This window comes from Haliotis asinina, chromosome 6 (assembly GCF_037392515.1).
Source record: "Haliotis asinina isolate JCU_RB_2024 chromosome 6, JCU_Hal_asi_v2, whole genome shotgun sequence".
In the NCBI taxonomy this organism is placed as follows: domain Eukaryota; kingdom Metazoa; phylum Mollusca; class Gastropoda; order Lepetellida; family Haliotidae; genus Haliotis; species Haliotis asinina.
The window spans coordinates 70,626,506-70,642,662 of record NC_090285.1 but is presented as its reverse complement, the minus strand read 5'-3'; the positions used below and the strand labels follow the sequence as shown (position 1 = coordinate 70,642,662).

General features: G+C 43.7%; 1 protein-coding gene across 2 annotated transcripts in view; it reads right to left on the bottom strand.

The window, feature by feature from the left end:
- Positions 1-2,814: 2,814 nt before the first annotated feature.
- LOC137287575 (uncharacterized) overlaps positions 2,815-16,157 on the bottom strand; it is a 54,053-nt gene continuing 40,710 nt past the window's right edge. For both annotated transcript variants that reach the window (XM_067819941.1, XM_067819942.1), the window contains one exon: positions 2,815-7,326. In XM_067819941.1, coding sequence (XP_067676042.1) covers positions 5,978-7,087 — 1,110 coding nt within the window. In that variant the 5' untranslated portion in view covers positions 7,088-7,326 and the 3' untranslated portion in view covers positions 2,815-5,977. The remainder of the gene's footprint in view (positions 7,327-16,157) is intronic.

Below are 16,157 nucleotides of genomic sequence, written 5' to 3'. Positions count from 1 at the left end.
TGTTGTAAATCTAACACCACTGGCCCTGGCGACAGCTCCGACAAACACAATAACAACGTAAGTTCTTAAGTATATTCGTGCTTAAAGGTTTTTAAATATTAGTTCTGAAATGAAAACCCTTTCAAACTTTCTTTTTTCCACCAATCTTGACAGATCATTTTACCGCATAAAAGTGATCATTGTTGACAAATAGGTCAAAAATTGAGAGAAACACTTAAGCCTTTATCATAAATCACTACAGAATCCAAATACAAGTCACACTGCACAAATGTGTTTCTACACGAGTGCTGAAGATATCGAATACACCTCCACCCCACCCCCAAATTCTCTCTCATTCCCAACCCTCTTTTATAAATGCCACCACTAAATCCATTAATTTCACGCTGTTGAAAATGGATATGAATTACACCATGTGTTAGAAAGAATCGCACTTCATTACGACAGACCAGGTATTGATTTACAACCACCGTTACAATTATATATGTGTACGGTTTTGTTTACTTTATGTATCAAAATTAAAACTCGCGTCACGATCATGCATTCACTTGATGGTGTAGATGTTATTGGCAATAAACGGTGGCATGATTCCTTATTCAGCATACAACCAGCTGTGCGGGTCACGTGACCGTTTATATCTACAGCGTAAGTACAGCGTGATGTTGCGGTATAGAAGGGCGCCTCATTCAATACCTGTATGACTCAACAATGCTATGTACTCAACTCTCGCCATGAGACTGCCCTGGTATGGTGTTGTTGCGGAGGCCATCTCCAGAAGCAACTTGCCAGTTGCCTTTTATCGTCCTAATCTAACATGTTGTCATTTACACATCCGATTTAATAAACTGAACAGTGCATTATAGAAGATTACACGAAGAAATGGAAGATTGCAGTACATGGTGTATCCGAACCTGTTCGGAAGCGAAGCTTCCGTGTGGCTCTGTGGACTAGCCTCAAGCCACTGCCCCTCTCTTAGCACTAAGGTGATTAGAACTATGAAGACCGTTAAGATCAGTTTGTCAACGAGGACCAACACGCTGGTAGGCACGCTCCCTCGTGTTCCACAAACTCTATTTTAATATCCTTCTCACTGTATTCTCTCTTCGTTGTGCATGTATATAGCACGACCCGCCTAGCTTCGGAATGCATGTTCGCCCACGCACAGGGAGAAGAAAGACGGCGGGTTTTTAACAACTTGGGTCAAACATGGTGTCGATGTAAAACAGAATTGAGTGACCTGAATTTTCAACAAATGTTAGCTGCCACCGTTGCAGTGTTTGAATGCTTAAAAGTGATGTTTGTTTTGAGTGTACCGTGTCTGAACTGATTGATTTCAACAGTAAATGTCCTAACCTTATCAGCAGAGCCTAAGACTAAGAACCCCCGGTTTAAGTTGGTGTTGTTATCAGCTCCAATGCAGGCTGTAGTGAAGAGTATAGACGTAATTCTGTGACGTCATAATCAGTGTCCACGACGGTGCGACCGAGAAACAATGACACATGGCCACAGCCGTGACTCCAGCGAGTCATGGCGGTATAATGAAATGTCACTGATCATCAATAAATGACGCTTTAATGACATCCCGACAAGTAAGGTTAGCATGGACAAAATGTGGACACTCTTTACATTGTTATGCTGGCATGATGCTCATTTGTCAGCAGCAGGACGAGGTGTCCCGACTGACGAGGTGTTCTGACTGACGAGGCTTCTCTGTAGATGTAAAGAGGGATGCTTGTGTTTTGGACTTAAAGCTTTCATATCGGAATGGATGGCGTCCATGCCCAGTACCGTGTTTCATGTATGGCAGGATCAGCTAACGGCATGAAGATCATGCTCCAGAGTGTATACAATAGACACATGGTTGGGATAACGTGTTACTTTTATATTCATTACTTCGAGACATCCGAGACTTCGAGACATCGAACGAGAGTCGATGTATGTCGATGAGATCATTTCCACTACTTAACTTCAAGTCGATAAATCACACCAGCCTTATAAGTAGGAAACCGAATATTCCAAATTCAACAACTTATCACAATCCGTCTATATTTCCATTAACTCAAAAGCTGTATATCATAAATATTTAAACAAAACTAGACGCACTATATTCCACATCGCCACGAGATCAAGACTGTATGTACAAAGCGGAGACAAATCAGTATCACTACGCTAAACACTCGCGCTGCTCAACTAGCTGTACACTTCATAGCACTTTATAATTCTGCTGGATACCTTCTGGCAAAAGTTGTGCATAGGTGAATATGGCAGAATACACGCCGAGCAAGACACAACTGAGGGACATCTGTTGCTTCATAAATAAATCATTATGACTCATTCATAATTTATCAATAACCTCAATCACGCACTGTGCACAGAAGCCCTCCAACAATGTAGTAAGTGACCCACCTACCCAACTGCACAGTTGTCGTTCTCGATAGCGATGTGTATTCTGCTTGAATTAGATAATATCATATTATGTGGTGTCGACGGTAAATTCTTATACACAACATGACAATATACAGCTCAACAGCACCGTGCCGGCCCTAGACCACCCTAAATACATCCTGAAAGACACGTGGGTATACTGTTGCTATAGCAACGGGGCCAGATCCAAATCTCCCTTGACTATATCTTGCACTATGTACAAAGCATGGGTGATAGGTAAAGGTACGCGTCGTATTGCTGACGAATATGTGTAGAAAAAAGCCAGGATTTACAGTGGTGAAGACGCAGTTGAGTATGTTGGGGAGTTAAGGCGATGAAGAAATAGGACAATGTAAAACTTTGATCGGGAGCCTGAGACGAAACACGAATATATGCTGAACATTATTTTAAAATTCATCACTGTTAATATCAAGACATTCAACTGGCAAGTGTTATAACGGATCCTTAGGCAACAATGTTTTCGCCAATTTACCCGTGAAACAATTAAATATGAAAATATCATAAAGATTAATTCCCTCCTCAAAATCAGGAGCATGCATATTCCTAAACTCGTTCACACCTCGGTGTACCGAGGATGGTTTACATGGAGGGAGTCCTTGGATCTCCCCCGTTAAAACGTCTCTGGTGCCATGACCTGCCTGCCTGTGTAAGCTTTACACCCACGCCTTTAGTGATCCACTTTAGTGGAGCCGACCACGTGGGGTGGAAGTGGGGGTCCGGTGTCTCTTTTATAAAATATTATTACCAATACAAAATCCTAATGAGCCATGTGTTCAGTAGATAGGGTGAGTTCCCTTAGGCCTTTACACTTGCCAGGAGTCATGTCATACGTTTGCATGTAAATCAACAATTACGGTAACAACAACACTCAAGTAGCCACATTGCAACATCGTCGTCAACATGGCGTCGCCTACTATGTTGCCGAGGGCAGTATTGATGGACGGCTACACCTGCTGATCCATTCCATACTTTAATGACGTGATCATTGCCAAACAACATACTATAAATGAATGAAACATAATTCGGAGAGTGGTCAGGGAATTATTATTTTATAACAGGTGTAGCTGTACATCGAAGCTACCCGAGTGATTACCGGTACTCAATGGTCCATACGTACCAGTTAACAATAACACCATATGTTCAAATCAAAATGCCACATATGTCAGTGTGCCAAGGTCAACCTAGTACAGTACCATTAGAATGTAGGTGATTCAGGTGAGATGAACATGGTGATCGTTATGGTGAAAGTTTGATTATGAAGTATCCAGTATTCCCAGACACTCTGTGATAGCACTATGATGGTGAAAGAACGGAAGTAGGAACGATGATGTTAGACTTGCATATGAGGGATGTTGGCCCACTTCCCGGTGTATGTACATATTAGGACTATGCGAACCTAACATCCATGTTATATCGTCAGCAACGGGTATATCTAAAACACCCTTACTCGGCATGTCATTACCCTCTGTATACCAGCGTACAACTATTACAAATCAAACGTCCGCCACCTTAAGAAACGTAGACAGTGTGGCGCACTTACTTTAAGTGTTCGACGGATAAAATCATGTTTAAATCAATGATCTATGTTCAGTGAATATGTCAAATGGAATATTTCTGAGAATGCACTAGAACACAAATATGCCGCTTTGTCCACAGTCACGTGATAGTCGACATACACTGACCTGGCCGCTTGCTTACCGTGTCTGTTTCCTCCGAACTGACAAGTTGTCGTTGCAAGAAAGACATTTCAATGAAAGACCGTGTCACAAAACACAGTTATCTATTTCTACACGTCACCCTATTCAGAGTTGTTTGCCATGAAGACCAAATTGACCGGCTAATCTGTCCTTTATGAATGTAGCTTCCAGAAACACGCCAACAACCTGGAACAAGGACAAAACTGTTCACACCTAATCAAAATGTTTCTGGGGTAACCTGGGGTAACCCCAGTCCTTCATTCCACCAGCCAGGTTACTTAGGAGATAAACACCATGTGTTGGCCAATTTCCGGGTGTTATTGAGTATTTGAAGCACGGGAATGCATTTGGAACCGACGGCGTCAGCCGGAGGTTTCAAATGAAATATTCCCGTGCTTCAAATACTCAATAACACCCGGAAATTGGCCAACACATGATGTTTATCGACATTGTAAACACAAAAGTAAACCAAAGGGTTTTACTGTCTGCACTCGTTTTCATCGAGTAGGGGTACAGCAGTGAAGTGTCATCAGCTGGCCGTTTCAGCTGGTTCCCATGGTAGCATCTGGAGTTGCTCATTTGTGACGTCATTCTAACTTTACGTCACAATATGATTTGAATGACGTCACCACTGTTGATGACGCAACAAAACAATTGTTTGCGAGGTTTCTACGTGTCAGTACGCAGTAAATAGTCTTGCAGTTTCCGGGAATCTAATACCATTTGATCATGTTTTTCAACCAATCAGATTACAGAACGCAGTGACTTTTAGTTTACAATAGTAGTTCTCATATACATCGCACACAATCACTACGACGTCACTGGAATCTGTCACACACAATCACTATGACGTCACTAATCTCCCTGAAGGCGTGGTTCTAGATGCATCTAAGCGGTTGTAGGTGGTTACTGGTCCTTGCCTGTGGGCACCACGGACACTGCCATGACACACCGGGTCACACTTCCATGGAAACACACGGAAACATTTTGGACAAACATAATTCCGAAAGCAGTGGCCAGTGGACTTCGACATTATGTTTAGCTGCACCATTAACGCATAGGAAAGCCAGTGATGACGCTTTGTACACTGACACTGTCTGAAATGGAATGTCTATAGTTTTGGCGACGGAGGGAGGCGGAGTCCTGACAGCTGATGCAGATGCACACGTCACGATGATGTGAAACATGTCCACAGTACCGCTACACTATCCATCAACACACTTCTCCATCAGACTGTATGCCACGTTGAACGGGGTTCCGGGGAATATTGGCCGTGCGAACGTTACATCCATTATTCCATGCTCCTGTTCGTGTGCACATCATCACCGTCATCACTATCACTCTTGCTGCGTCACTGGTTATTATACACGGTGTCTTGAATGTATTGAACAAATGTGTATTACTATTTAAACACCAAACCACAAATGTTGATGTGGTACATATACGTACACATGTTGATGACTCATGCACTACTGAGGTTTTGCATAAAACAGTTAAATCGAAGCATGTTATATTGTCCAACTTTACTTCCAGAATGCCACTGAAGAAACAGCAAAAATCCAGAACATCAACACCCGATAGCCCTGCACCGAGAGTCACGGTTGTCAGTAAAGAGTCCTCTACTCCGGGTGATGAAGCATTAGCCATAATTACTGTGCATATGAAATCACACCATCCAATCAGATTATCAGAACTGCAAGTGAGAAGTTTCATATAAGATATACTATGTACAACAGTAAATCAACGTAGTAGGTCATTTAAGTTCCTTCACTTATGTCCTATATACAATCGTTCACAGATCGATGTAGTTCATCCAAAGAAACACTTGCTGACCTCGTCTACACAACGGTTTCATCCAAGTCCATCTCCACCTCATTGCTCTCCTGGACGTGGTACAACTTGCCAGTATCTCGGATCTGTTTAGTGGCCATGTTGACCAGGTCCTTCTCTTGTTGTTTGACCATCTTCTCCACGCGCTCTACCGTTTCATTGAAGTCGAACTGGTCCGCGCGTTCCCTGATCGTGATGGTGTGATCAACTTCGATCACGTTTTTTCCCTTCAGCGCCATGACTGGAGCGGCGTTCCTAGCAATCAGCTTCCCGACCTCAGCTAAGCATGACTGAGGCTTTGATATTGCGTCCGTGTCCGAGATGTACTGTAGCTCTGGGAAGTTGTTGGTCTCGCGGAGTTCCTTGTACGAACAGGGCACGCAAACACAGGCGCTGTTCACCTTCGTGAAGAATGTCGTCTGCATCTTCCCCTGGGCTAGACGGTAGAAGTAGGTGGTCAGTCTGCTTGGCCGTTCGTGGTTCAAAGACAACTGATTGAACTCTTGGATGACCTTGAGCGTTCCGTGATCCTCCCCACAAAGGTCACACAGTGTGCTGGTGTACGTCATCCCAAGACTCCGACTCTGAACACTCTCGCTCTTCAAACGCCTCAAGTTGTGGTTCACTCCATTAAACTTCTTTACGATTTCGTCGAAGTTGGTCAACAATGAGATACTTGCCTCTTGTTCACTGTCGTACGCCGAAGAGGAGGCCACTGACGACATTGATGTACTCGGCGTCATTGACGACAGCGGGGACATAGGTGACAGCGGGGACATGGGCGACATCGGTGACGGTGGAACGCTCCCATAGTCGAACCTCATGAAGCAGATAGGACACCTCAGACTGGTATACCGTCTGGCCATATGTTTCCGCAGGCAGAGGTGGCACAGGACATGTCCACAAGGGAAGGTGTCGGGGGCCTTGCTCACCTGGACGGTCTTAGAGTAATCCGTCGTGTTGTTGTTATTGTTCACATTATCATTCTCTCTGTACTTGGCCGCATCGAACAGCTGCACCGGATTATCCGGTTCATACATGAACGTGGGTTGGTAGTAGGAGCCTCCTCCCCCATTCGTCTCCGAGGCGTCGTACAGCTTGATAGGACGACCTTCCATGATGACGGTGCGAGTATCACACACACATAAAACTATCCACTGACGTCTCACATTTCCGACGTACCATCAGGCCAGTCAATAACTACTTGTCTTAGTCACCGGAGTTCCACAGAAGTACCACATATAGTCCTCTTCAGAGACGTTTCACGTGTTATGTCTCTTACTGGCGGGAAAACTGTATTTTCTCACTCTCCACCCTTGTCTGCCCGGGCTTCAATAGCGCTGCACTGAAAAGGTTCCTGAAAAGAAACGAAAAGTATTAGTAAACCTGCTGAGACGGTGCAGCATATGAAGGATCTATTCTCTACAATGAATGAAAGCAGAGAAAGGTGGCACAGTTGAAACTTGCTCGTCACTTGAAGATGTCGCCCACCTGACCTCCTCGCGGTGTAAATATTAATACAACACACACAGCCCTTGTGGAGGACATCTTGTCTACACACGGATACATGGTCTGCATACTGACATTCTAGTATCAAGTCGGGGTTAAAACATATAATTCTAGTGTAACTTTGAGGATCAGAATGAATTCGGGATGAAACCACGATACGTACAATTAGCCTGTTGTCAGGTGTAGTGTAAGCAAATGGAAGGAAGCCTTCAGTGTAAGTTGTGCCGCTAAACAACAATGCATGCATCATGGTGGAGAAGCATGTTTCATCAGCTGAGGATCACGATGAACAGTGAGCCGTGATCGTGGACGTTGCTGTCCACGGGTCTATAGGGAGTAGAGGGCTTGTTGTTAACGCAGTCATTACATTGTACTAGGCTCGTGTTTTGGCAGTTGTCTCAAGTGTTCTATAAACGAATGCCATTGTTTGTAATTTCAAACCTACTGCAATTACCCTCTGTGAAATCTTACCTTGGTACCAGAGACAAGATCCCTGTTTGATACAAGGCACTCACTACGGAGATCTAGTTAGGCAGCAGTCCCGTGGTGGGAAATGATTTCACTTTAACGTGTTCACTACCACTTTAACCAAATAAGTGAGCAAGGCATGGACGAATACTGACATGGCCATTCATCCACGACACATCTTTAACTAAGGTTCACCTAAACTCCCATTTTTTGCCACTGCACTAAGGTTACCTTAGAGACTTACGATCACCTTAGTCCTTTGTGAAAGGAGGCCCTGGTCACGTGTCCTGTACATGTACCCTGGCATACGACGCCAGTCGGAGGCTACATTCTGTAAATAGTGGGTAGACTGCCAGAAGAACCCAGATTGTTCAACACAAAGCCAACCAGTCGAACTTAAGTAATCCTGTTTGCAACATTACCTGACCACACCGAATCGAGTTACTGTTCACTAGGACAGACATACAGACAGACAAACAAAAACATATCAAACATATATACAAGTACGTATGTCATATGCATTCACATCTTGCAATACTGCATGAATCTTGTGTCTGAGGAGTCATTTACAACGTTGAGAAGACTCAGGTCTTTGAGTTAGACGATACAGCACCAATGCTACGCGAGGCACTCACCCCAGAGGTGAGTTTGGGCAGGTGCATACTCTTGTCAAACCCGGACGTCATCAGAATGGTCTTGACAGCAAACAGTTAAAAACTATGACTGATCACTAAATAAGAAACCAATATCAAAACGTAAATCGCATTCTATTGTCCGACACATAATGTGGTGTTGGTCTAAACTGTGTTATTCTTGGGGGTCTGTTCGCATGAATACATTAGCATTTCATCTTGGATATAAAGGTGTTATGGTGATTAAGATTAAGAATAGGACGCGCCAGTACACTTCGCATTCACCACCACCGCAGTACTGTCTCCCTGTCAGGTAAGTTGTCCTGTTTTCACTGAAGGTAAAGCAGTGTTCATCCAGGTTAATGGTGCATCCATGACAAACACAACATCAAGCAGGGCGAAGCAGTAGACGGGTACCCGTCTGCAGAACAACACCTCTGCCCATGTGATCCACGGGACAACTCCACTTCTCTCCGTGGAGACACCTGACGTAACTCTAGTACCTTACCAAGCTTGAAACAGTTCACTCATATACAGACGGCACAACTCATATACAGACGAGACAACTCATATTAAGGCGAGACAACTCATATTAAGACGAGACAACTCATATAGGTGAGTTGCTTGATAACGGTGTTAGGATCTACATCGAAACGCCGCTTCTACTGCTTCTAAAGCTGTCAATCCATAAGAAAAGGGTCTCCTCTTCAACTCATATAGAGACTGCATAGCTCCTACACGGGGAGACGTCGAGTTAAGTCATTAACTATTTGTAATAACAAGGTCATGTCTCTGCTAATGCACATGTAATGGTGCGTATCATTTAATGGTTATCAAACAGCAGTAATTACAAAACCCTGAAATATTCACCCGACCGTTTCCCACAATCCATCATTACATTTATGCACTCAATGGGTTGTATACGCTTGACGTCCTGCTAAATCAAGCATATAGGGAAGGAGATTAAACAATTCCCCATCCGGTCAGTGACGAAACGATCCGTGTAAACTGGTGTTAATCTGCTAAGACTGGATCTGGCATTATGTGGCGCTGTAAGCTGGCCTCAACACACGTTTACACGGTGTTCACATGCTAAATATTAACACGGGGTCCAAGGGTGAGGTTTGAATACAGGTTGGTTGGGGGAAAGTTGACGTTATCCATGATAGGTACGAACCTTCACAGCAAACACCTGTGTTCAAACATTAGACATAGCCACGAGCAATGTGGGTGAATCCTGTGTGCAGGGTGAACAATATAATAATGTTACGATTACCATATAATATACGGAGTGACACTGTCAGGTGTTTGATTATGAGGGCGATTGCTCTACCTCCAGCACCACTTCTTCCCAGGTGCAGGTGACTTAGTACTAAGTTTATGATGGCTGGGGATATCTAGAACTGATCAAAGAAGTGAGACCCGCCCTTGCTACATAATTTCAAGGAACGTGCTAATAAACGCGTTAAAACAGTGCAAAATCTCGTAGTCAGGTGTCAGGAATGTAGCATTGACGACATACTATTGTCCGACATATGTGACTGTCCTGACATGGATGTGGGAACTGTACAGCACGTGGGAGGATCATGTACCAACAGGCAGTACAGTACACATGATCATACACCACCAGAGGGCGCTGTGTATATATGGTGGTCACCGACATACCGGTGACTCACTCCTCGACGATGTACAAAGTGGCCATGAAGTGACCAGCGACCTTGGGGATTTAGCACTGTGTACAGTGAGAGGCTGGGACTAGGAACTTAAGTCAAACTTTGATAACATCTCACAATTAAACCGTTGTTTTGAACTGATTTATGTCGTTCTGAGTGAAACAAAATGTATTTCTCTCACAAGGTGAATAATACGTAGCTATGAATACCAGATCGGCCGGCAATAGAGACCTGGTAATGGAGGGTTGGTCGAGAGTCGATATTCACACACGATAGATACGTGCCCCATCGATCACTGCCAGCCACTTGTCTAGCTACATGTCGACATCCTCTGAAGGATGTGTACATTTATTGAATTATGGCAGGGGTGGTATCACTCATTTCAACACTTGAACTGTTGCAACACAGGGCACATTCGACTCTGACGTCACACTGAGCGAGTGTGCTGATATAATTGTGACTAAACTGTTTAAATATGCAGAGAACAGGTAACATTCTTATAACGGATACTCATACTTGGCTCTTATTTTTTCCGCTTAATGTCGATCATAAGCCAGGGTAATAATAAATGCCATCTTTAAACCCTTTTTGGCATAAAAAAGCCACAGATGAAACTCCTACCTTCCGCTGTTCAACTAGATTTAGAATGACAGAACCATGCAAGTCATAGTCGTGTTTTGTGTAACCCACATTTGTGGTTTCTGACTGCATGGGACACGCCCATCTCATCTCGTGTTACACGAAACGATCTGTGAAGTTTATCAAGATCTTCGCCTGACAGCGATGGGCACAAGTTCGTGACATGTAAACTACCCTTAGTATGACATGGGAGAAAAAGATGTGTACATTTATTGAATTATGGCAGGGGTGGTATCGCTCATTTCAACACTTGAACTGTTTCGACACAGGGCACATTCGACTCTGACGTCACACTGAGCGAGTGTGCTGATATAATTGTGACTAAACTGTTTAAATATGCAGAGAACATGTAACATTCTTAACGGATAACGTAACATAACGGATAATCATACACATTCAATATGACATGGGAGAAGAAATTGTAGTCAAGTGGGAATGTCTCAATGACCCAACAACCAGATGAGGGTGGAGCATGTGACACTTGTGTGTGTTGTAGTACAGTCGGGATGACATGTGTTATCAGTCTTTGGGGGTCATACTAAGAACGAAAGAGAATGACCCTGACTGGTCTTCAGTCCGAGCTAATCATCAGGTGTTACTTTTAGTGAAATATATGTGGATTATAACTGACAAGTGTGTGGTGCATGAGATGTCACGGCATTCCCTGGGGCTACACGCACGTGACGTATCAGTACGCCTCTGTCAGAACTGACCCAAATACAAAGGTAACATTACGCAAGAAAATACAACACCACATATCAACCATGAACACAATAAACACTATCAGGTAATTTCTTTAGTTAAAATATCAACTGGTCATTTTATGTGCCAGTCATGTCTTCCCATAATTATAAGAAATAGAACTGACGTCAAATAAACTTCCCATATACATGGGGTGTACTTAGGAATTCGAACCTTACCACGAGGAACGAATTCTCTTTCTTCATGATGTTTGTTTAACAACTAACCTATAACATCACGTATCAAACATTCGTCACGTAAACATAACTGTACTACTAAGATACCCACCCTTACATCAATGTGGTGTATTTCTTTCCGTGTGAAAATCAAACACATGACAAGGGTCCGTTGGCTACAGGACTGAGTATGTAGCAGCTCCCTACTGGGGTAACCCGACACCTGCTGGGGTATGATCCCCATTATTACGTGCCGTTTTCAAAGTTGAAACAATAGGTTAACAAAGACATGGTCATGGGCACATGACAAAATACATTTGGGTGATGGCAACGAAAATCTTTGCTTTCGACTTTTGTGTAGTGGAGAGCAATATGAACATAGGGCCAATGACGAATTAGAACACTGGTAGTCTTTTTCACCATGAAACAGATAACGTCAGTGTAAGTATGTTCCGGTAATTCAGATGACGCACCCACAGCCACGGCCAAAGGAAGAAAACAACATTATTACCCTGTTAATTCATAAACATGTATATTACAAAGTCTGGATAGTACAATATACTTTAAGACGCGTCTCTTTCTGATTGTGGGAAAAAGCCATCCAAATTCAAACTAGAATGTCTGGACGCGGATCCAGCCCATGTTGTCTGAAGCGCTACCAAGTCAGTGTGGTTGTCCAAGTACATGGCGACCCGTGAAGGTCCCGGGGTAGAATAGGCCTTCAGCAACCCATGCTTGCCATAAAAGGCGACTCAGCTTGTCGTAAGAGGCGACTAACGGGATCGGGTGGTCAGGCTCGCTGACTTGGTTGACACATGTTATCGGTTCCCAATTGCGCAGATCGATGCTCATGTTGTTGATCACTGGATTGTCTGGTCCAGACTCGATTATTTACAGACCGCCGCCATATAGCTGTAATATTGCTGAGTGCGGCGTAACACTAAACCCACTCACTCACTCACTCACCCAAGTACATGGCGGCGGTCTCAGTATGATGGAGTGACCGTGATGAGGTGCTCATGGTTACCATATGAATCCTGCCACCGTATCCATGCAGAGAAGCAGTGAGTGAGTGAGTATACCTCTTGGGGCACTTGTTAACACATTGAAACGATGCGATGCTGGAATTCGAACCCGGACCTTCCGCGTGATGAGCAGACGTTTTAACCACTAGGCTACCTCCTCAGTGCCTCTTTTAAACAAGTACTATAATTACCATGGTTACATAAGCACACATACCAATGTAAAATATAAACAAAAAGCGTAACATCAACACAAAATGCACGAATGCCAAATAAAGATTGTGTTTGTCCTGATATCTGTGCATTAGTCATCGGCCGCTTCCAAGTAACGTTCAGGCTTGAAGTACAAAACATCATTGATCTACACAGTTTTCGTGACAAGCTTCACTGTTGAAGGCATCACGTGAACGTTAATCAATTCACATGCCCAAGGATTTGGAGAGAGCAACACCTGTCAGACACTACAGGTTGTATTGACCAGTGGAGATATCGATTTGTATCACATGTGTTCCTACATACGATCACCTATCTACCTCAGCCTCTCAATGTACACGTTGGGATGATGTTTTACATTATGACGCAATCGCCTAATTGAGCCTGCACCAGATGGCGGGTATCGTAGATCCCACAAGCCGAACAGGACACCATCAATCAGCTAAACACTTCCGCTGAGAGACATAATGTTATTACTGTTCCGATCAATAGTAATTCTCTAACATCCAATAGTTTCCACTGCACAGTTCTTGATATCACCACAAACTCACAGAAAAACTAGGAATTGACGCTTTCACCGAGGAACTTAAAAGTATTATGTCAAATGTTTTCCACACACTTCTCCACCTTGTTTACAGAGACGTTGCTGGGTCGTGTTTACGTGATGCGAAGGGACGTTTTACGTTCAGTTCCCACAATGTGATGTGATTGCAGTAGTGACAAAGGCCGTGTTGTACGGACGACTATGATGACGATATCGATGTTGCTGACGATAGGGGTCTTAAGATGTTGATGAAGTTAATGTAGGTGATGTTAATGACGCTTATGGTGAATGATGTTGACGATGATGATGCAGTGATAAAGGGTATACCGCCGCTCCTGAGTCATCCCTATGGCATTACACCAGCGGCTGCTTCGTGACGATCAGCGAGCAACATGCGGACCTATCTATCTTCATCTGCCATTTCCTTCGGGGATACACTGACACACACAGAACATTCTACTTAAAGTATTGTCTGCAAGCATCTTTCTTTCTGAAATCACTCTCGTCCTGAACAACGGTCGTTGTTTTCCATGTATTTCTTGTCGATAACGACCATACTGCGTGTTTAATGTCATCCAGCTGCAGATGGTGACTGGATAATAGGACTCGACACTCTATCTACACATGATGAAGTCATCGTTTCTATATTGTTGAGTCAGCAGTTTAGACCAACAATGCTTGCAAAGTCAAGATGACCTACGGCGTCAAGGTGACAGGGTCACTGACTATGAGACGTAATTCAGTCGGGATCGGTGAACACTGACCATGTAGAGACGGTCCTGTTGTTTATGCTGGACACCTGTATCAGCTGCCACCCTGTCTCAGTACTTACAGAGCAGCCATGTACGACGAGCATGATGGTCAATAAAAAGTGCATCACCAAGCTCCTTCCAGGAGTAATCGATATCGTGCAACCATGCTACAGTTTAACTGGATTATTATAGGAAGGTCGTGTAACATAAATACGTCAGATCATTCTGGGGCTGACTCTTTGAACTACTCACCACACAGCAATGGAGAAATTATATGACTATCAAAAGGTTATTTTTCCAACAACTCTGTAATCTTCCCCGTCTCACTTTCCAATGTCAGCAAAGAAGCCATACAGCTCCGCCATCTTCAGTCAATGTCAGATGTCTGAGATACCAATATTCGTGACTCGTATTGGTATTACTGATTATGCCCATCTTATCTCCCCTGGGTCACGGTCATGAGCTTCAACGTGGCGGAATAGCTCAGTGGTGCTGTGGGAAATCGTCTGATCAATATCCCGGTTCTTCACACGATCGGTTCTCGATCACTTTCCACATCACCATGGACTTGTAAGGAATTAGGCAATTAATATCAATTCAGTCTGCCCTGACAGTGGTCATTTACATATCAATAACTCCCTGTAGAAGCATGGACCGCTCGCTACCCGTCACTTACAACCATCAAACATATGTATACTCACACTGTGTTATATGAAATATGTTACAATGGAATTCGCCCTCAGTTATCACCCGTTCTTCGTTCTTCTTGCAATACCCGCATTTCATGTTCTGATAGTCGACGCATGCGTATCGCATGTGGGAGACATACACCTGGTCCGAGGACTGTCAAGCTCTAACACCCAGTACAATCCACTAATCATACCACAAGTCATGTATTAAAATACCTGAGGACTATACACTAGTACAAGTAGAGCGCAACATGTCTGTCGAGGAGCAGACGCTTGCTGTGCCTCACAAAGCCTACATTTCTAGGGACAGACATCATTTCTTCTTGCTGGTTTTTGACTCCTGTCGATGTTTGTTTTCACTGGCGTCAACTTGCAATTCTCGAAATACACACAAGGAACATCCAATGACAAAAAATAAAATAAATGATCAACTTTGGACACCCTGTATGGCTGCCGTTTACAGAGTGATCTGCATCTTCTCCCATGTCTCTGGGGAAATCACACACCAGTCCATCTACCTGTAGTTCAGGTGCTTCCATCCACTTTGAATTGAAGAACGTGAATAATCGATATGCATATAGGTTGTGAGACCTATGGACACATTCATCTGTAAAACATGTGATGACCATTCGTTAGGGATGGCGTATGTGGTGTGTGGTGTGTGGTGTGTGGTGTGTGTCGGGGCTTGGAAACATTTCCATCCAATTGCTGGGTGTGTCCTTACATACTTAGGACCATCCCCTTTAGCACTTCTGCTGCAATGTTAAGAACAAGTTGTCTCACACACAATCGGTAAATCCTTTGATTCTAAGCGAAATCTCGTTGCTTGTGCTTTATCACCAAGGCTGCAAACCTGAAAGAACTGATTTAAAACAGACGGACCACCATATTAAGCAGTGGTCTGTAGCATTTATTGAGACAGCCTATATATTTATGCGAGACAGCCTACATTGAGACAGCCTACATATTTATTCGAGACAGCCTACATTGAGACAGCCTATATATTTATGCGAGACACCCTATATTGTGACAGCCTATATATTTATGCGAGACAGCCTAAACCCTAAAATATACCTTGATAAACTAGTGGGTAATTATCCGCGGGACTGATGACATGCATGTCCAGTCCT